The sequence below is a fragment of the Battus philenor genome, unplaced genomic scaffold (genome assembly GCF_028537555.1).
Source record: "Battus philenor isolate CCGP_79_NKW_IND1 unplaced genomic scaffold, ilBatPhil1.0.hap1 SCAF_7, whole genome shotgun sequence".
In the NCBI taxonomy this organism is placed as follows: Eukaryota; Metazoa; Arthropoda; class Insecta; order Lepidoptera; family Papilionidae; genus Battus; species Battus philenor.
The window spans coordinates 11804468-11827939 of record NW_027181737.1 but is presented as its reverse complement, the minus strand read 5'-3'; the positions used below and the strand labels follow the sequence as shown (position 1 = coordinate 11827939).

Below are 23472 nucleotides of genomic sequence, written 5' to 3'. Positions count from 1 at the left end.
TTACATGTCTTTCTGTCTGTCTCTCTGAAATGGCTGGGCTAACTTAGACGGGATTTATACAGGCAGGTAACTGATGTAATAGGAAGTAACTAAGGCTACTTTTGTTTAACAAAAACTCTTATAATATTTGAAAATAATGACACCCAAAGAAATCAATACGAGTCACCCGGAAGGGGGCGCGGGATGATTATTTTAAAATAGAAACAAAGTAATGAGATTAAGATTATACGCAGAATGATATGCTAAAAAGCGTTCAAAAAATAACAAAGAAATATATTGTAGTTGAAAATAATGCACTGTTGTTGTTGTGATTTTAAGTTGAAAACTATTGCATGTTTGCTGTTTTTTTAAAGTTAAGAGTCTTATTATTCTCATTTAGACAATATACACAAAAAATAAACCGAACCTGTAACTGATATCTCCATTGTCGCTAATTTAGGAACGTTTGTATTGAGTTGCGGTGAGAGGGTCATTGCACCTGTTGTCTCATTTAAAAGCACTAAATTTGCATTGTTGCCGGACAAAATACGAAATTGTAACTGTAAAATAAATATAAGACAAAAGTTTAAACGTGTTAAGTCAATTCGAATAAAAGACGCCATTTAATGCCTTTCACTTACCTTATCAGAAACATCAGCATCATATGCTGGTACCTTACCAAATGGTCCAACAGGAAAACAGTCTTTGAAATTGTTGAATATTATTTGAAAGTCCTTCATCGTTGGCGCGTTGTCATTAACGTCAGTCACTAATATTTCAACTCTGACGTCATTCCACAACGGAGGACTAGCTGCTCTTATAACTAATTCGTATTTCTTTCGTGGACTTTCATAATCTAGGTCTACCATAGTGACCAATTCCGCTTTATCTGATCCTTGACGAGTTTCCAACGAGAAACTATTAGAGTCATCACCGCCTGAGAAAAATTAATTAATTAATATTTTTTGACAAGTTAGTTGTATATTTCATATTAATAGTTAAGCTCTTTTACTAAAAAGCATTTGTAAAAGAACTTACAGTCCATAAAGTCCCTGTGGCTTTGTGCTATTAAAAAAATCAAACATTGTAATATAATTTGCACAAAAATCATAAAGAACGAAACGAAATGAACGTGAAATAAAGGGGGGTATTGCAAGGTGAAATTGTAAATAAACTTTGTCTATAAAAATCTAACCAACTGTTAAAACAAGTCGTGAATAATAAAAAGAAAGTGTTTGCTATTATGTTATAGGTTACTTTCAATAAGACCTTGATATTGTCTACTGTGGTTTAAAATAATTATTCCAAAATGTGTTTGTTTTTAAATTTTAGCCTAAATGAATACCTTTGATAGAATAATGGATAACGGCGTTCGCTCCTTCATCTGGATCATGGGCGCGTATTTCTCCCACAGTGGTTCCAATGGGACTGTTCTCTGGTATGTAGAAGGTAAGACAGTCGCTTTGGAATACTGGTGGAGAATCATTTATGTCCTCCACTTTTATATGAACTATTACCTGTATAAGATAAACAAAGTATATTATTATGATATCATAATAAGCCACCTCCGTGAATAAAAGGTTAACTGGTTTTCTTAACATAGAAATATAGAAAAAAAAGATGTGTGAATTGAGCCAGTAATCAGCATTATATTGCATATTTTCTATAAACTATTACAACTCTTGTAAATAAATTGCACCGTAATACATCTACCCTCAAGGTAGACATACCACTTCGTTGAGGTCGCTTGCGACCTATTGTAAATCTATCGGAGAGTCTTATGTCCAGCAGCAGACGTAGTGATGCGGGAGAAATGGTGATAATGAAGAATAACAGACAGAGAGAGAGTGAGAGAGAGATGGAGAAACGTAGAGAAAAAGAAGGATAGAGAGAAAGAGATAGTAGCTATCATATTAAAATATAGAGTTAAGAGTACTAACGGTAGAACTCTGCGGGGGAGTTCCGCCGTCGATCGCTAATGCCTTGAGGTCGTATGTAGAGACTGATTCGCGGTCCAGCGCCTTGTTAGTGCGTAGTACGCCCGACGCTGGGTCGATGACGAAGGAGCCCTCTTCCCGGTCGCGCGCCTCCAGCTCGTAGTGCACGCGCCCGTTTAATCCCACGTCTGCATCCGACGCGCTCACTTGCGTCACTGATGTACCTGTGAATCATTTGCATACAATAACAAAACATTTTTTAATGACAACCTTTGTTTCGTCTCCGAAGTCCTTAATAAAAAATTGTATATATGATGAACAAAGGGTAACTCATACATGTAATTATTAATTTAAATTTTATTTAACTATTGTAATGTTTATCTCTTAATGTATATCCATTACTAAAAATGTGTCTTCATCCTCGTCTTTAACCAGAGCTAAGTTTTGGTAGAACTAAGTAAGTGTAGAGCTAACTGATAAAGTTCATTAAAAAGATCGTAATTAAAGAAATTATCGTAGAAATGATATAACATAATAATGTAATAATTTTTAACTTCTCAGTATTTCATTACTACTATAATTTTTATGTCCCAGCGGTGGGTTCGCGTGCCACATGTTGGAAATGGTTGCGTTATGATCGCAAATTTATACAATTTTGGGTAAAGGTATCGATAAATTATGACGAAATGAGTGGCGCGATTTTTCGGAATATGATCTAAACGAGGAATGTTAATGTGGACAGCCCTTTGGGAAATAGATTTTCAGAAACTCTTAAGTTATTAAAAAGACAAGTGACAGTTTTTTTTTAAATTTGTATCCAAATAAAAATAATATGTTCGTAATTAGTTGAAAAAATACTATTGATTTAAATTGTTTCTCCAGTCACAACAATATAATTCGCATATATACACTGTATATATGCGAATTATATGTTATATCTATAATCAAACAATGTAATATATAAATTAATGTAATAGTGACATAATTGTCAAATCTTCGTTGATTCAACAATATAAAATCTAGACTTAATAGAGCAGGATCTTTTGTACGACTGTCCGTGTCAAAGGAGCGTCTAATCTACTACTATCGCCATCTATCGGTGTCGATAGTATTGCTGATAATATTATCAGTAAATATATGAAATGAAGTTATTGATAGTGTGCATGAATGTACTTGAAAATTTTTCTTACCAACTAAAGCATCCTCCATGATACTGGAAGTGTACAATTGTTGTTTGAATATAGGCGGGTTATCATTTACGTCGACAACTGATATTTCAACGTCTGTTGTATCAGAAAGAGATGGAACACCACCGTCTCGTGCTGTCACTGTTAATAGATATCCTGAAAATAAAAAGTTTATATGTTATAAATAATTTATTATGACTCAGTAAACAAAATTTGACTATTGATTTTGAAGATCAATAAAGGATTTCATAACAGTTGTTTTATTGTTTTATGCCTTACAGTCGATTGAGACATACTTTTTGATAATTACATCCATCACCTCAGTAACATCAATACTGCTTACAAACGTATATGAGAAAAACTTTTCTTTATAGAAAGAGAATGTAGGGGTAACATTACATAATCGTCAGCGGCGCATCGAAAAGGGGGAATTCCACAGAAACATAATTCATTATTTAAGTCGATATAAATAAGGACGAAGCTTGAATGAATAAACACACTTAACTTGGACTTCATGTTGTTACTACCTTAAGAACAATCGGCCCTAGGAACAATCCCACAAGAACTTTATGGTTTTCAAATTCATTTAATCAGTTCTTTCCAAAAGTGTCTCAGTTTAAAATTACTTTTGTAATTCAAATAACTGTAGTATACGTCGTTATTAAATAATTGATAATTTGTAAATAATTCATTTATGGATAAACATAATTTCAGCTCTAGAACGTTAATTGATGGTCATAGGCGTCTATCCCTATACGCTTTTCAATAAGAACGGTTTCAGCCTTTACTGACCCATAAACCATAGTCAATAAATATATTTTTTTGTATCGATCTGTCAAACGAAGATGTTACAGATAAAAATGGTTTAGTTCCCTTACCGCTCATAGTCTCCCTATCCAATAGCTTGTTGGTGGTGATGGCGCCTGTGTGCGGATTGATAAGGAATTCGTGATCGTGATGGGCGACAGCCTCGTTAGATATTTCTGAACTGAGGCTATATGTGATCTGTGCATTAATTCCCACATCGCTGTCAGTTGCCGATACTACAAGGACGGTTGTACCCACTGGTGCGTCTTCAAATACCTGAAATTTTTGTGTTAAATTTAGTACTAAATGTTTGACTATTTATTTCTGATTACAACGAAAATAAATATAAAACTCATTCTTTTATAGTATATCACATACATTGTCTATGGTCTTTATCGTGCTTTTAGAAATAATTACACTCGGTTTTTGAAATATAAATAGGAGGACCACTGGCAATATGCATTTTGGAGCCCATTTTTAATGTATGCCCCATTTTTAATGTAATTTTTTTTAATTTAATTTAGTAAATCTTTTAATCATGGAATATAAAATTGCAAACAGGTTACGACAGGATTTGTAAATTACACCGTGGTATTATGGATACAATGTGTTGGAAATATAAAATAGCTTCTCTGTTTTAAGCTTCCTTGCTTTGACATCTACTAAATTTTAGATGATAAATAAGTCTAAGTATAACGTAGTAGGTTTACGAAAGCCATAGTTACTTTTCTCTTGAAGGCAAACGCAAGATGTTTAAGTAAAAATAAAAACCATTTTCCTGCTTTGCTGTAACAAAGGAAACGATAGGATGCTTGTCACATGAATTTTTTTTAATTGTATAAAAAAAGTAAATATAAGGCGTCATTATAAAGTTAACTTCTTTTTTTATTTTGCGCACTGAGTGTGCCTCCATAATTTGGTTCCATTAGGATGGGGCCATTTGTTACACTTATAATCCCATGCTCCACATCCACGGCGTATTATTTTTTAAAAAAAATAGTCATTTGGAATAAGATTTGGATTTGTCTTATAATTCTGAGAACATCTCAAGAGCAGACTTCTGTATTTCTTCGAAAAAGATTGTTGAAGGCGTTGTATTAAAAAAACTTTAGTGTCGTTCGGGAGAATACTCCCGAAAATCTAGAAGTCGCCATTATGGTATAATTTTGTAAAAAAAATTATGTATTCGTCAAAGCACAACATGCATAATTACAATATTTTCATAAGAGAACTTAATATGACATAATAAACCAAAAAAGTGGGGTAAACTGCACTTTAATTTGGTTTTTAAATTAACCCTTACGATACTGTAGGTATATATATGTCCCATCAAACATATGGTCTGTTGGGACATAACGTCCCTCTGAATTGTGATGAGAGATTGCTACGTCAAATTTATAAGCAGTTTGGTTTGAATGGTCCCAATTTATTCTTTACACTCCTTAATCTTAGTGAAAATTATATGTTTATTGCCAATTGGCACAAATAAGTACATTCACACGCCTGAAGTAAGAATTAATTATAATTTCAATTTTAGTCCTGACATACTATTGTACTGCAGTATCGAAAGGGTTAAGAAAGATTATATAATAATGAAGCAATCACCGAGGCAGTGTATGGTGCATTTTCGAAAACCGGGGCATAGTTATTGGCGTCCGTGATGTTGATATGGACCATGGCAGTGTCCGACCTCCCCCCAGAGTCCGTGGCTGTGACAGTTAGTACGTATCGACGCTCTTGCTTGAAGTCCAGTGGTTGGGCCACAGTGATCAGACCACGTCCGTTTTGTGAGGTGATGGAAAATCGGCCTCGCGTATTACCACCCGTAATTTCATAATGCAATCTATAAAAAAAAAATATTGAAATTAAAATACAGAAATTTTGCTCGAAGTTAAAAATTAGTTGCAAATATTTGAAATTAATTACGTCTCATAAATTAAGTATTATTTTTTTAAACGTAAATAAGAAACTAATCATGAATTTCAAAATTTAACTTTTGCATTAATTTATATGTAGATAATCTCGAATACTGTGCTCTCTTTGACAATGTATCTTTTTTGCAATAACAGGGAAATTGCGAGAAATGAACGGTAAAACATGAAGAGTTTTATTATTCAATTTACATGAGTCACAAGGAATCTTTCATAGAGATATTTAATTAAGCGAAATTCTTGCTTTTTTATGTAACGTGAAATTATTTGAAATATTTCCTTTTATATATATTTTGGGTGAGATCATTGATGGACAGAATTTTGTATGCTAGAAAGTAAATTTATAACTATTGTTACAAAATAAAGAACCTCATATAACTTATGTGTGACTTCCAACTCATATGTGTCTCTCTCGTAAAACGAAGAGAGTGGGGTAAAAATATTTAAAAAAATTATCATAAAGTGAAAAGTAACCAATTTTAAAGATATCTACTTTTTAAGGAAAAGCGAGTGTCGTCTACATTAGAAAAAAAATGTAATTTTGTAAAATAATCTCTTTGGATACTTTAAATTCACACTATCTTGTTGTTTTTGTTTTAAGCTTCCACAGATTCGACAGATCGATTTTCGGATTAGCGAGCCATGTAAGCTGTTGCATTAAAAAGAACCTATCATCAAAGTGAAGCCTGACGTCTTGTATAGACTAAATTATATCTAATCGGTTGTCAGACGGAGGCACGAACCTCTTTTTGGATAACCATCATTAATATTGATATCTATGTTGGGAGAGGACCAATCAAGTTGCAGATGAATCGCGGTTTTCGATCGTTACCTTTGAAGACAGTCTTAAAGTTAGAAAATGTACTAACACATGTAAATAAAAAACTTTGACTCTTTGAATTAATTTAAATTTCTTATTTCTTATAATTGGCTCTTATAAATGACAAGCCTGTCGGCTCCTAGAGATAGAACTTTATATATTAATCGTTGTCTGCCCGATTGAGATGGTGATATATAAAATTTATACATGTGTGTATGTAGATAGCGCCTGCTTTGTACCTATTGTCTTCATCGGCGTCAGTAGCGGTCACTGTGACGACAGGAGTGCCTGGAGGTTCATCCTCAGCTAACTCCACTTCATATTGTGGTGGTGAGAAGACAGGGTCGTTGTCATTTACATCCTGGACCACTACTACCACGGAAGCAGTCGCTGAACGGGGAGGAGTTCCGCTGTCTGTTGCCGTCACCTGTGAAGCGAATGTTGAATTATATTTGTCTATGGTCGTCACGATAACACCAGGCACCCACTTTATGATGTTGAATATATTAATTTGGTACATATTTTTACCTGAAGTTGATACTTTGCTTGCACCTCCCTGTCTAATTGTCTTGAAGTGTACACCCAACCCGACCGTGGGTCGATGCTGATCGGTAAGTCGTTGTTGCCGTTATACTCTTTATCGGTTATCGTGTACGTTAGTTCAGCATTGACACCTTCATCCGCGTCATAAGCTTGTACCTATAAAAAATATTTCATAAATAAAAAATATAGTGAATTCGAAATAATTCGTTTGTAATATATTAATTACTATTAAAATCAGTATTTGGAATATTGTTTCATGTAAACCTGTGTTACGACTATATTTTTGTTTTGAAAATTTTTCCTTTTGGAAAGTTTGTCCTGTACTATGTAACTTCATCTGTGCGGTTTTCGTCGTTGTAGTAACATTTATCACATATTTAAAAATTTTACAATAAGTCATTTAAAGTCATGGAAGACATGCCTTTGGCGATTCTTTTACACAGATGAAATAAACATATAGATACACACGACTAATACGATAATAGGAATATCTAAATTACATAATTTGAAATATTTGCCCCCAGTTGCTGTAGATATGCGCTTTAATCTCTAAATAAACTTTATTTGAGTAAAGTTGAATAAAACAAAAAACACCGAAATATAACGGATAAAAAATATAAAACACAAATACAATGTATTCGTCTCCTTAGCAACTTGTTCGTATAAGCAACCGTAGCAAACCATTACTCACCCTAACGATGCTGTAGCCAACAGGCACGCTCTCACTGACTGACTCTTGAAACAGCGAAGTATAGAACCTCGGCGCGTTGTCGTTTACATCCTTCACGTTGACTAAGAGCTGCGTGGTGTTAGAACGGGACGGACTGCCGCCATCTGTGACGATCAGTCGACGTCAAAATTTCAACGAGAATTTTACGACGCTTGCAACACGCGATAAAGGACGAGGTAAAGAAATACAAACTTCCAGATGAGAGCCATACAATTTGCTTTATTTTCTTCTGTGTCGCATTATGAAAGATATTTATGACGTAAAAGTGTTTTTATTACATACAGCTATTTAATTATCTGATTTATCATCTCACTTTTAATGTAGTAGGAATAAACACGATTTTATTTCCTGGGTACAATAAAGATGGAGTGTATCAAATCGCTTTTGACAGTAAGAAGATATCCGTTAATAAACAAGCACAAAGTCTGGGATCAATGTGTAACCGGTGATGATTTCTGGCAATGAAATTTGATATCTCACTAGGAGCATAATTGGCAAACTCATTAATGTGCCACGGAGAGATAGTAGATAGGAGTAGATAATAAAGGAAATCAGTAGATAACCGAAAGTTATTGAACTTGATGTGAATGCGATCCACAAAGAGTGCAGAAGGTCCTGGAGTGGACCGGCAAGTGCGGCATAGGACATCGTTTGTCCATTTTGACGATTAAAATCACTACATTACTACCGATTTTATTATAAATCGACGGAGTAGGGTAGTGTCCAGCTGTGGACTTCCTGAGGTGTAGATACTAATACCACAAAATGAAAAGACGAGTAAAGAGTCTGCCCAACAGACAATATTTTCAATATATATAATATTTACCTTAAAAAGATTAAAAATTGTACTGACCTTGAGCTCTGATAACAAGACGATAGCTGCGTACTTGCTCGTAGTCCAAAGACTTGACGAGAGCGACATCCCCACTGAGGCTGTCGATGGAAAATTGCATCTGCGTGTTGCCTCCAATGATTGCGTAGCGGATGGCCGCGTTCGCACCTACGTCTGCGTCGGTAGCTCTAGCAAGACGGTAAAGGTGTTGTCAGCTTTATTATTTCCCGAGTTAGGTTTACATATCCAAGGAAATAACTTCAGAGTAAAAAGTGATTTACATAAATCGTATGTTGTGCGAAAATAATTATAATCACTGTTTGTTTTTGGTCAAAAACAGTAAATGCATTGACTTGTCAAAAACTTGAGTATTAAAATATCTTTATTTTCATTAACAACGTATAATTTATCTAGCCGTCAAAAATTAGAAGTCATCAAGAAGATTTTGCAGAGAATTTATAAAAAATTATATGTGTTAATATAAAAAAAAAAACTGTGTTATAGGGCCCCAAACACATTAAGAGCGTGCTATAGTTTCGGAATCGCTGACTTTAGCTAATATTATATTAACTCCATCATTTAAAAACAGAATTACCATAATAAAAATGTTTACATTACAAGTTTTCTTGACGTTCAACAACTCGGGAGAAAAGTACAAATAGCTGTAACTTTGAACATATAAAAATAAAACTATCGAAAAGTCTTCTTTAATTAAAAGATTTAAGAAGTTGTTATTTCTCGAAAGCTTTTAGCAGAGTGACTGTTCATCCGTAAACTATGTTACAAGAAGAAACTTTCTTGAACTATTTCTCTACTAACTTGCAAAGTTTAAAGCTACTTTTAAAGACGAGAAATGGAGTATAAACATCCTTTCCAACATGAGCTTTAACTATTTATGTAGGTTTTCGTTTATCACTGCGGAACATGTTTACTTCGTTGTTTTGATTAATATGTTAACGTTATACTTTATAAATGTACAATATTTTTATAAAAAATATACAGTTTTAGAACTATTACTGAACAAAATATATGTAATATTTGTCTTCGATTTAAAATAATTAAACAGGGTGATTGGTAATAACAGTAAAAACTTTAAGGGTGAGAAAATATAGGTTATTTGTCGGAAAGATTAAAGGAACATTTGATAAATGTTTCAATTAAGTTATCACTCTATATATCTTACATTAATATTTTTTATTTTAACTTTTAAATAAATAGTAATTAATTTTAATATGAACTAATCCGCACTTTGAAAACGTTTTATTTTACTATATTACTATTAGGTTATTGAAGTTTTCTAAAACTATTGATTTTTGGATAAGGTGTACCATACATTAATTGACAGCAAATGTGCTAATTTTACACGTTTATATCTTCGAAGCTTTTACACCTATTTTACATTATCCTATATATGCTGCTATGAAATTGTCATTTAAAACTCCCGGGCATTAGGAAAGCAGGTAATTTTTTTTCTAAGTCGGTAGGGCTTTCTATAATTCAACCATTTTGAAGGATAACTTGCGTCTCAAATGCGTCATTTCGATTGTTGGCAACATTGCTAATTTTTTTTAAAAAAAAGCGTCAAAGACTTGACTCATATCGTTCCGCAACTACTTTACTCGCCTGGTTTGGCTTCGTGCGATTTCTAGCTATTCAGCAAACTCAAAAGGCTAATGAGGGACGCCGTTTTGGCACGATTAAGGAGATAAAAACCGAATCGAAGGTCTTGGAGGCTTTACCGGAAAAAGACTATTTAGACTGTTTCGAGGACTGGAAAAAGCGTTGGAAAAAATGCGTTTTATCGGACGGGGATTACTTTGAATGAGATGAAATTGATTTGTAAGAATAAACAAAGAATTAACATTTTATAAATAAATACACCTTACTTCTTATTCACAGTATTATATAACAAAGGTAATGTTATTTGCTATAAAAATCAATATTTTAAAGAATAATACAGTTTTATCTGTTCTCCACAATAATGTTTATAATCTGTATCATGTCTCTGATTAATAAAGCGGTTGAATACCAGTAGTCGGCTACCAATTGATCAAATTCGTATAATGCGGCAAACACAATGTTGTAAGGCAAGCGCAGTATCCCGAGTGTAAGCAACAATTTATTATGGACGCATAAATATAAACGGCTGGACGCCACGGGAGTCCTAACGTATACGAGGAAACGAGTTGCCAAGACAGCCAACGAATAAATACGATCTATTTGAATTTTATCTCGACGCGAACCATTTTAAAGGGGCTATAATGGAAGTATGTTGTAAAACTTCAAAAGAAAATTCCTATGCGTTCGCTTATCTACAGTTAAAACCTTCTATTTAATGTTTTAGAAATTTTTTAATTAAATAAGAAAACATTCGGGTATTTCTTTTCTTTTTTCCGATATTACATAGTATATACAGGGCGACTGGTTATAAGTGTAGAAGCTTTTAAAGGAGTGAATTAATGTATGAAACACTCTATCGAAAAGTCAATGATGTCAGAAATGATAAATAATTAAAATATAATATGATACAATAAAAAAAAGCGTTTTCAAATTTCGTATTGCTACATATTAATTAATTATTATTCATTATTCAACATGCAGACGTTCTACTGCCATAAGTTTTTGGCCTGTTGCATTGTAAAAGATTTTTAGAGTGATCACTTTATACATGATGTTATTTATTTTTGGAAACAGGTTACAAACCTTTAAAACTTTTTGCTGATAAATGAGCCTGCCATTTTAGAGCTTTCACGCCTATATCAAATCACTTGTATATAAAATTTTGTTAATTATCTTAAAGTAAATATATTAAAATATTAACCTCCACAATTGCCAGTAATTTACATATTTTGAAAATTCAGATTAACACATGTTAGAACATATTATGGTTTACAGTCTGTCTCCACGGATTTTGTACTGCCATAAGTTATTGGCCTGTCGTATTCTAAGAGAAAAAATAAATTATAGATACGTATTTCCGAGCGATCACTTTATAGATGATGATTGGAAATAAGTGTAAAACATTGTTCCTGACAGATGAGTATAACTCATTCATCCCTTTAATGTTTTTATACCTATACCTATAAACAGAATGCTTCTAATTACCTTAAAGTAAATATTTAAAATATTAACCTATACTATAAGCAGTAATTTGCATATTTTTAAAATTATTGTTGAACTTATAGCTATTATTCTGTTTTATTTCGCCCGTAACGTCTAGGCTGTCACCGCTCGTTAAAATATTACTGTAAAACGAATCGTACTTGATTTTGGCGATGATGGGGTTGTCAGAAACGCTGATGTCCTCGTCAACTGTGACCGTGTAGGTTTTCTCGCTGAACTGTGGATAGTTATCATTGTCGTCTACGATATTCACGTGTACTGTAGCGCTGTTGTAAAGAAAATGTACAATTTATTATGAATAATTAAATTAAAAATATTGTAGTATTAAAAAAATATTAATATTTCAATAACATTAAAAAACGATTGTACTTTTTTGTAGCATGCTTGTTAAAACATATCAAAATGTTCCATAAAATTAAAAATAACATACAAAAAGTTTTTACAGTTTCGACATACATAAATACTTCGTTAAAAACGATAGTTTTTTATTCCATTCATTAATATTTACATTTCATTATCCAGAATGGAAGTAGAATAACAACTGCTGTTGATATTACGATATGTAACATACATTGTTGTTATAACTGATTGATTTATATTTTGCATTTCGTTATATCTATTTATTGTAAGAAAACACTATAGCGATAGAACGGCATTAAAATTATTGTACACTAATACATGTTACTATAAATATACAAAGATGAATTTTACAGAAAAGATTCACAAAGATTAACAGAAAACATTTTGTGAAACACAAAGTGATGGACGCGGGCCGCTGTTAATTGAAACTCACACTTTTTTGAAAAATCTACGGGGAAGCTTATGTCCAGCTGTGGGCGTCCTACTTCAAAAACGATGATGATGATGAAAATATAATATAACACTATTTGAAAAGTACAGAATCAAGATATTGTTAGTGTTTTGTCACGGGATTTAGCTTTCTGGCTCATAAGTCTGACGTGGTGTGTTTCTTGCGTAATTAATGCATAAAAATTGAATCAGTGTTTTTTTAAATTTATTGTTTACCTACAAAAGGCAGTGGGGGTCATGCGAAGCGGGTGGAAGACAGCTAGTATATATATCACACTTATATAAAATTTTACCTGCTAGATAATCGATCAGAGAGAGGACTTGCTTGATCCGTCGCCTTAACAATAACAGTGTATCGGGCGACTTTCTCTCTATCAAGTGGTGTTCGAGTTAACAGAGCTCCACTTCGGCCGTCCACTCTGAAGACGTCGCGAGTCTCTGGTTGTTCGTTAACGGCGTCGATTGATTCGTTGCCATCTTCAGGGTTGAGACTATCGGATGATACCGAGTCTATTGAATATTCCACCTAAAATTAATGTAGTAACATTAAAAAACAATTACAGGGAATATCTCGAAATACTTTATTTAATGTTTTTGACGTTTTTTTCCTTTGCAGCACTCATAATTACGGGTCCACAGTTATTCCGAAACAACATAATAATAATGCCCTGTGCAGAGCAGAGTAAGAAATGATTTAGAAATAGAAAATAAATGTTGATTCTAAATAAGACAAATACATAACAAATTAAGTAGCAATATGGAGAGAATATTTTAAAATACTGACAAGCATACAACAATTTAATCTAAGCTGCATACAGACAGATATAACAACTGAACTGTCTTTGAATAGCTTTATCGGAGTTCAAGTAAAAAGAAAACTTAAAACTAAAACGAAAAATGGTTTTATTTTATTAGTCAGTATTAACGATGTGGGAACATTTCCCACTATTGGCACTCAAGTATTTTAGTGGGTATCTATTATGCGTATTTTTTTTTAATGACCCCCGCTATTGGGGGCCTCTCGTACCCCTATCTTGTGGTGGGACAGGGTCTTTTTTGGGCAATTTTTTTTCACTTAGTTTTTTTTTATTTCCGTTCTCTGCTTCCATTCTTCACATGATCTTTCATTCCATTCTTTTATACCACATTTCTTCTTTCTTACCCCTTTGCTCTGTTCGTCTATCATTCTTCCCGTTTTCTTCTTTGATTTATATTTTTATTTTACATTTTTTTTACACATTATTACTTATTCTATAATTATTTCTATCACAGTTTTGTTTCTATTTACTTTTTTAATCTATTTATCTTTTTATACTCTGTTTGTTTTATTTCTTTCTATCGCCCTTTTGGCGATCTCTTTACAAAGGGATATGAACGCCTGTTTGTCATCGCCGCCTATCAGGGAGGCTATTGTCTCGTCCCTGATTTCATGCGTATTTTGCGTATTGTGTGTCCCACATTTTATTTGTTTCGTCCACAACCTCTCGGTTACTACAGGATGTTCTCCTTTACTCTTTGTGAACAGTGATCATATTATATGAGTCAAACTTACTACTATCTTAAGTATACTGATCATCAACACTATGCTATGGAAGCTAATAATATTTTTTTATACCATCATATCTAGTTTTCTAGAATTTTTTCAAGTATATCCATTACATATTGTCTATACATTGTTTTTTGACAGGGTTAAATTATGCTTGACCTATTTGTTTTTAATCTTTATTAAAACATTTTTTTATTTTTATTAATAATACATACTACACATTCATTCATTCATTTCATAAGAAGAATCTAAAAAGAATCTAATTTGATCGAAAGTAACATCAAAGAGCTTCCCGTCATGGTATCCTGTAACTTAATATGAAGCCGCGAGATATACGAATAAATTTTGATTTGAGAACAACCTACGAATGTCAATAACTCATCCTTTACCCTACAGTGTGATTAATATGTAAGTTAAAATCTTTAAAAATAAGGAGATTAAGTGTTGCCAATAAAATAAAAACGAAATTGGTTCAGTATCTTTAGATATGTCTTTATGAGATTCGAAACTTACCTGTGCGTTGTTTCCAATGTCTTGGTCAGTGGCTTTCAATGTGAGTACCGTGGTTCCAGGACTGGCGCCCTCCCGGACCGAGGCTTCGTATTGCTGCATTTCGAAGACTGGGGCATGGTCGTTACAGTCGAGCACATTTATCTAAGGCATAAGTAATGTATTAAATTGAATTAATTAAAAATATTATTAATGAATAAAATACATTAAAGGTGTGTCCTATACCTGACTTCAAATTTTCGTATACAAAGTTCCTCTTAAAATTCAATAGCGTAAAGGCGATAACGCCGTAGTAGTTAGTAATAACTACTAAGTTAGTGTAATGTATTATATTTAGATAACGTTATATGTCAATGTTAAAAAACTCCCGAATTTCTTAAATATAATATACAATTTTGGTTACCTGAAGAGTAGTCGTCCCACTTCTGGGCGGGAACGTATCGTCCTGCGCCACAACTCTGAAGTAATGCACGTCCAGTCTTTCTCTGTCTAGTCTCGCCTGCGTAGTCACCACCCCTGACCTCGTGTCGACGGTGAACATGCCCGCCGACCGGGAGTCCAATAGACTGGACATCGAGTACGTAACTGGACTGTTCTCGGGGTCCCTGATGAGGAAATGTGATGTATTTCATAAAATAAGCGGTGAATTGGACGCTTAAACGTTGAAAACAACCAGTGCGTTGGAAAGTACGTCTTTAACTGGTCACTGTACATTTAACTTTATTATCGTCATCATTATTTCTGCCGATAGACCCGCACTGCAAGGTCTAAGATCGCTATAATGTCCAATCTTGTGGTGTCCTCATCCAACTTCTTCCCGTGACTTCGACTACGTCATCGGTCCACCTAATGGGAGGCCTATCCACGCATTTACTGGCTTGTGGTCGCCACACGATAGCCTTCAGGCCCAACGGCCATCGGTTGCCAATTGGCCCCGCCTACTGCCACTTTTGACGTGAAATTTTTGGACCTACGTCGGTGACCTTGGTTCTTCTGCGTATTTCTTTATTTAAACACATAGCACATCTCTGGGTTAAGCATATTTTGTGAATTGCATTTTGTTAATTAATGTATTTAAAAATTTAAAAGATCTGTGTTGACAGGGCGTTGTGTTCGGTGCACTATGTAGCTTAGTTGTAATTTTTAAAAATCAGCCGAAGGATTTTCACTGCTGAACATAGATCTGACTCATAGATATCCGGTTGAAAGCAGCCTGCATCCAACGTCTTTCAACGATCGTATCTTATACTACCAATAATAATTAATTTTTAACAATCATGTGATTTCAAAACATATATATTACTTTGACTTACACCAAGTCACCCACGCAATCTAACGTGATTTGACACAATCAAAACTAAAATCTTAATCGAATGTTTCCAAGCCCATGAATACGTTATTTACGTAGCTTTAACATCGCGTGATTGTAAAAGAACCGGTACTACCAAATTATAAATGGTCATTTAAAGCAATTAACATAAGAATTAACGAAGATGCAAATAATAGGTATGCGGCACGTCTAAAATCTGCAGGATCAGATATTAAAAAATAATTAATTTTAAAATGTAGCATTCTTTAATTTTTCTTAACATATTAACATAACATTATTAATTATTTCTGCAACCATGCATTTTTAAATAGGCTTTAAAACGTTTACATCTATAATCAATGTGTACAAAATATCAGAATCCCTCTGTATTGATCGCGTCATGTAAATATCAATACGAATTAAGCTGGTTTAGTTTTACGACCGACATTGTCTGGCAACACACCACTGCATTAAGTTGCACCGACCTCGTGAAATACATGACGTCATAAAAGCTTAACGAGCTTAAAACTAATTGTCTGGTCAGATGTTTTGTATCTTATGTACGACGATTTAATTGTGAAGTATAGAATCCGCAGGGCTTAAGTATGGCACATATTTGCGCAACAATTCCGCTGTTCGAAAGGTTTAATAATGTAAATCGGGCTTAATCGTTATGTTCCTGGCATTCACGGATCATTGAATGGCGTAAAGCGGTATAAGGCAACGTCAGTTAGTGCCAATGAACGGGCGGGAGGAAGTAATTCCGCAAATAATTTGATAGTCGTGACATTTTCTTTTTATAGCTGATTTCTTTGCACGAATGCACAAAAAACTCTTAGGTTCTTTGTGCATTTTTGATGTCAGAAAATTACTAAAATAACAATGCCCGAATGCTATAAAAATAATGTAAATTTTGAATAAAATGAGTTGTATAACACAATTGAAAAGATTACTAGTGATTAATGATTATCCTTAATGAAGCTTACGAGTATGTGCTTTACATGCAATTAAATATATTTGTAAATTTTAATACAGTTTTAACAAACTTCTGTATAAATAATGAAGATCATGAAATGGATAAGCCTTCTATTCATTTAACTTTGAGTATTTAATGCAGTGCATTGTCTACTTTTTAATACTAATCAAAACTATTTTTTATATTTTATTTAAATACAATTTACAAAGATATTTAACAAGGGATATACCATAAATTAAATGAAGGTTTTCTATAAATCAATATCAATTCAACGAATATTAGTATAAATTTGATTCGTCTATCTATGCTCACTTGTAAATATTTGTATATACGTACCGAGCTCTGACGGTTGTCACAACGACTCCCGGTGGTTGTTCTTCCGCCACGGAAGCAACATATAACGCTTGCTCGAAGTATGGAGACTGATTTCTCAGTTCCCTCTTCACTCTACGTGCTATATCAGTATCATTTAGCTCTTGATGATGGTATACTATCTTCAACCTGTGGTCGGAGTCCACGATATTGGACTTGTCGCAATTGAAGGTAAACAAAACCGACACTTTCCACATGGGCTCCTGTATACATAGATCACCGCTCGCTACCAGGTCACCTTGGCTGCTCTCGATCAAGAAACGTGGATCACTTACATCCAAGAATTGAACTTTGCACATCTTTTGAACTGTTCTTGGAAGGAACGCTGTTAATGAATTTATAAACTGTGACTGCTTTAGGCATATACCTTGCCATCGATCTGTTGTTGGAATTGAGAAGCTCGCGTACGTTTCTGAAATCCATTGCTTAGCCTCCGCTATCTTAACATCTATGGCCATATCAAAAGGTACTAATGATAGAGATCTTTTATTCCTACTTCTATTTCTAGCCACGAAATCTTCGAAAATGGCATTTTCCCATGGATACGCCGTTGATAGCACTCTATATTGACTAGAAAATAATTCCTCTTCTTCCATCAATCTCCAGTCCGTTAACTCTGGAAAAGAATTTATTGCTTCTCTTTTGTCTCTTACGTGGTCGTCTTCGTACTGCAAAGCAGCATCATCTTGATCGTAGACCCTATCAAAGTCAATATCATAAAGATCTGCATGACGTCTGCTGCAATCTTCTCCAGTAACCAGTATACGTATAGGTAGACTGTAATAGTCTATATCACGTATACGTTCAGATGTAGAGTCGACGTAGAAAGTGAAGAGGTTAGGATAGAGGACGCCATCACAACGGAGACGCTTCCTAAGAGTCACAAGGCCGGAGGTCCTGTTGACTCGTAGGACGTGGTGGACGAAGTTTGCGGTGCGGTGTACGTCTATAGTGTATGTGCGCTCGGAGCCAAGCTTGTAGACGGCCGCATCTAGTACGACGTGTCCCGGAGGCGCGGTGTCCGGGATGATAATGAGGTAGGCCCTGGTGAGCGTTACAGCTAACGCGATGAGAGACGCGTGCGCCCACGTTCGCGCCATGGCGTCAGGAGTTCACCTGCAGCAACGCCGCCTCACCCACAATCTGTTTTGGTTGGCCATCTGTAACAAAAAAAAGAAATATATAATGTTTGGAATTATAATTAAAGAATTGCTCGCTTGAAGTGGCAGTGCACATCGCAAGTGCAGCTAACGGCCATGGGGGCCGAAAGTTTCTCTAGTGGCGACCATAAACTGGTAGATGTTGCGTAGGTAGTCCCTCCACTAGATGAACCGCCGATATAGTCCAGGTCGCGGGAAGGCAGCGCAGGACCGGTTATGAAATGTGATTTTTGGGGAAGCCTATGTCTCAATGCGGGCGTCTATTAGGTGACATTAATGAATGAATAAATGAATTTATAAATATATGTAGATATTTAAGATCCAATCCAGTATAGAAACAACGAACGAAAATAAATGACATCGCCGAGCGGATTGCCAAGTTGATGTGATAATGGGCAGGCCATATGGTGCGCTGAATTGATCACCGTTGTGACCTTATAGTTCTAGAATGAATACCGCAAACGCAGTACAGGGCGTCCACGCATGACAGTTGACAGACGAATTTAGTCGTCGGAAGGCGCTAGATGAAGACCCCTTCCAACCAGCTCTATCAGAAATTTATGGAGGAGGATCATATCCATCAATGAAGTACCTGCGGTTGAATTGAGGATGATGATTCAAGTTATTATTATATTTTAGTGCTTTTAAATTTGCGTTTTTAGTGGACCTGCTTTAAATTTTCACGGTTTCGTGGTTTAAACGAAAGAGAATCTTTGTTAAAGTATTAAGAAATGAAGTTAAATTTTAAAAAATTAAAAAGAATGCTTAATAACTATTTACTTATTATTAGCTCGTGATAGTCTATAAACGCATAACTTGTTTAAGTAAGATATTAATTGTTTTTCTTATTTAACCCAATTTAAAAATCGTAAAAAAACAAACGCAATATATTTTATAAACTCATGCTTTTAATTAAGCAAAATAAATTGTCACACTGTATTAATTCGTGTGGAAATTATCCCTTATACAGGGAACATTTATATAAGAGATATTTGTCACGAGAGAAAGATTAATTGCACTAATTAATGTGTCATTACGTCGCTAATTCTCGAGTTACAATCATTTTGTTCTTTTCATGTAATAGCGTAAAATATTTATTTGTGTATTAACCATGTAATAATTCCACTAAAGAATGATACCAGTATGCAAATTTTTATGCATAATTATTGCGTATAATAGTAGAATTTTTCAATTGTAATTTACATTATACATTCAGATTTAATACTTTAAATCGAACCAGATTACTTTGCTGATGGGAATACATTTTTAGCATATAATCATTGCTCAATCTTGAAATTGTTTTTATAAATCCGATTAATTGGTTGTTGAAAACCAGCAATAGATATATTAAGTAGCTACTAAAACAGCGAATGTATTGCAAAGTATATTTACCAATCGCATAATTTAACGAAATATGTTATAACTGTTAATTGCACGTCTCGATCATACCAGTTTACATTGGATTATATTTAGTCAAATAATGATAGACAATGAATATATACTCATTTGTTTATATTTCCAAAAATTTTTCACCAAATGGACTTATCATTTAGACAAAAATATGACTAAACAATTGAACACACAAATTGATGTCTGATGCAAATTTGTAATATACATCTAACATATTTTTTTTGTTTATATTTGCCAAATTTTACTCTTTTCAACAAATCTTAAAGATTGTTTTTGATATAAATAAATAATTGAAAGTTTTAGTACAATTTTTTTAATTTTGTTGTTCAAAAACCCTTCCTAGTTTTAAAACGAGCTTTTCTGATCATCAAACATAACGAATTAAAAAAAAAACTCAATAAAGAATTACAATAAACAATAAGAATATAGAAAGATACCTAAAATTTGAACTATTCAACTAACAAATCCGTAAACGAAAAACAAAAGAATCGAAAAGTCTTGCGAAAAACTCTTAAAAAGAAAAGCCTGTTGTGATTCGTATCACGCTCCAACGGCTGTACAGTCGCGTGGCGTCCGTTTCTATTTAGGTACAGTCGAAAGCAATAAAAAAAGTAATCCTTATGGATCTTATGTCGCTGTGATAGGATTGAAAAGCGTCGGCGTCTGTGTATATGATGTTGGACGCGACTGCACAATTCCGTAGGATTGGAGTCGGCTCACGATTCTGATGCATTCGGCTTCCAGCTAACGCGATGGGATGGAAGTAACGACTTCGTTTTTCTTTTACAATGATTTATTCATTTATTTTGGCAGTCTGATTTGAATGGCTGGATTGGACCACAATCGATTTTTTCAATTTTTATTATTTTGAAAATTATCTTATTTCAAAACTAACGTTAAAAGTAGGTAGCACACGTTACGCCGTCCAGAAATATAATGACGGTTACCAATTTTAATTTTCTGATAAAAATTAATTATAAAATTTAGTTTAAAGTGTAAAATAATCATTTTTAGATTTAAGAGTAAAAGATTAAATACTTCTAAGTCTCTAAATTATATTAAATGATCCTGTTGGATTTATTTATATTTGCATAGTGCGAAAATTGTTTAATAAATTGTTGTTCCGAAATAACTTTTTATTTTATTTTTTGGACTAATAAATAATATGGTGTACATTTTTATCATTATATCAGTCGCCAAAGATCGCATAATGACGACTTCTCAGGTTCCTAATTATATCGTCGGTCCGCGTTGTGTGGGAGTTTACCCGCGCTGCGTTAACCGACTTGTGGTCGCTACACAAGAACCTTTCGGCGTTATAGTCTTTCACTTGGCGTTAATTTATTTTGTGAGTATATTATAATATTCCTAATCAGCTACACTCTGTAATACGTTACATAAATTAGTGAAAATACACAAGTAGTCTTTTAAATATTGTCAGCACAACTTAAAAAGTTAGATGTTTAGACATAACTTTTAAAAATGTTGAAAAGGAGCGTGTAAAACAATAGATCTGCAATAAGCGTGAGAGGTTCGTTACCTCAGTAAACACTTCTCAGGGGGCCACCTGTAACTGTGGTGTTTGATGCCATCCCCTTAATAAGGAACGACGTCGAGTGGTCTGAGAGCGAGGAGCTTAAGGATGAACACGGACGATTATCTCACATATTTTTTTTGCACCTTACTTTAGCAACAGGCGTGTTATGAAAATTACTGTCGCGAAAGTTTCTTTTTGATTGTGCAGCTGTATATACACATGCAATAGTTGTACACAAGGATTTCTTTCTTTAAAGCCATCTTTGTTGTTATTGCAACGATTTTTGCTACAAAGAAGTATTAGATAGAAATGTTTTTATAATGCAATAAATTTCAATTGTTTATTGAACCATAACTAGTAGCAAAAGTATGTTATGATATAAATGCTTTAGTAAATATTAATAAGAACCTGACTACGTTTGTTGTGGGCTCTACAAATCAAGACGCGTTTGTTATATACAACTTTTTATGATTGGAATTGGGCTTTTGGCATTCTTCTCTCGACATACACTAGTTATTAATATAAATGATTCAAAGTGAGAAATAATTCCAGGGGGTGATTTGAAGCAACGGTAACTGGATCGAGCATTGCTAGCCTAGTGGTAAAGGAATGAGGTGTGATCGTAGATCGCGGGTTCAATTCCCCCTGTACAGTCTTTTTATTTAATTTACACTTAATTATATGGAAATGCCACTGCTTAAGAACAAATTTCTAAAGGGTGGGCAGCAAATTGCAAATCCGCCTAGCAAACGTGGTGATTATGATATATCCCCCATTAAAATCTTAGAGGAAGGCCTTGCAGTGGGCGTCTACGTGGAAAGGCGATTGTACGAGGGTGGCATCTAACATCTAATCTTTACAGGTAATGCAGTATTTTGTTACTAAAAGCTAATACTTGATGTGAACGTATCAAAATTGTTTAATAAATAAGACTTATTCTGTAAGTTAAGAATAAAGTTAAGAAAATAAGGAAATATGATCGTTAATGAGGCTAATTATATTTATTTAGAATCTGTCCTGTGTGTACATAACAAAATTTATCGCAACTTATCAGGTGAGGAAGATCGGATATGTAATAAGATATATCAAGTAAAGGATGAATAAATTATACGGTGTGACGCATACTCGAGATTTGTGTATTTAACACAGGGGACACGAGTTATTCGATAATGGTACGCTGTAGTAACAACAGTTATTGCATAAATCAGTAAAATAGACAAAGCATACTTTCGTTATGTTGTATATATTACTGGTTTCATCAATTTCTTGAGCAAACGACGAGTTAGTGAGTAAATTAAACTTTGTCATCTCATAAATTGATAATTTAATTAACTGTTTATAGACATTTAATGTTATATACGTTTTGAAAATGTTATTTGTTGTATTTATTGTACCTTCACGTCCCACGGGCGTCGTTAGAATTGATCAACAGAATAAATTAATTATTTAAAACTTTAGTGGATCCGTTTCAAAGTGAGTGGGCGTAGAAATAACTGTATATTTGTCTCAACGGAATTGTGTAACACTATAACTTGTTATAAAGTTCTATTTGTTTTAATAGTTATTTAAATACAGACTTTATTTATTACTAGCTTCATTAGTACTGTAAAATGTGTGAGCGATCAACTGTGAAAGAAATTTACGTGGTATTTTACCACCATACCCACGAACTAACCGTACAAATGATATTTATAGGATATTGCTTTTGTCTAACTTTAATTCAAATTCATCAATATAGGGACATAGTGACTGTACTAACATTGGCATAAAATTTAGGGATAGTAATATGGAGTAGAATCGAGGAAGTGGTCGCACGAAGCGTAATGTTAAACAAACAAACAAGATATCACAATTTTTTTTTATAAAAAATCTGAAACTTAAGTTAATATTTAAAAAATTAGTTTAGTTTAAAACAGTTTAAGAGTTGAGTCAGAAATAATTTAAGAAGAGACT

At 33.8% G+C, this 23472-nt stretch overlaps 1 protein-coding gene across 1 annotated transcript in view; it reads right to left on the bottom strand.

The window, feature by feature from the left end:
- Positions 1–23472, bottom strand: part of stan (Protocadherin-like wing polarity protein stan) — a 178330-nt gene that overhangs the window by 30232 nt on the left and 124626 nt on the right. The window contains exons 2-17 of the mRNA XM_068774801.1: positions 17377–18572; positions 15159–15360; positions 14759–14899; positions 12993–13225; positions 12030–12155; positions 8788–8954; positions 7896–8038; positions 7190–7360; positions 6901–7088; positions 5516–5753; positions 3982–4186; positions 3107–3259; positions 1920–2140; positions 1325–1496; positions 621–916; positions 407–539 (exon numbers count right to left, since the gene is read on the bottom strand). Coding sequence (XP_068630902.1) covers positions 407–539; positions 621–916; positions 1325–1496; positions 1920–2140; positions 3107–3259; positions 3982–4186; positions 5516–5753; positions 6901–7088; positions 7190–7360; positions 7896–8038; positions 8788–8954; positions 12030–12155; positions 12993–13225; positions 14759–14899; positions 15159–15360; positions 17377–18512 — 3925 coding nt within the window. The 5' untranslated portion in view covers positions 18513–18572. The remainder of the gene's footprint in view (positions 1–406; positions 540–620; positions 917–1324; positions 1497–1919; positions 2141–3106; positions 3260–3981; positions 4187–5515; positions 5754–6900; positions 7089–7189; positions 7361–7895; positions 8039–8787; positions 8955–12029; positions 12156–12992; positions 13226–14758; positions 14900–15158; positions 15361–17376; positions 18573–23472) is intronic.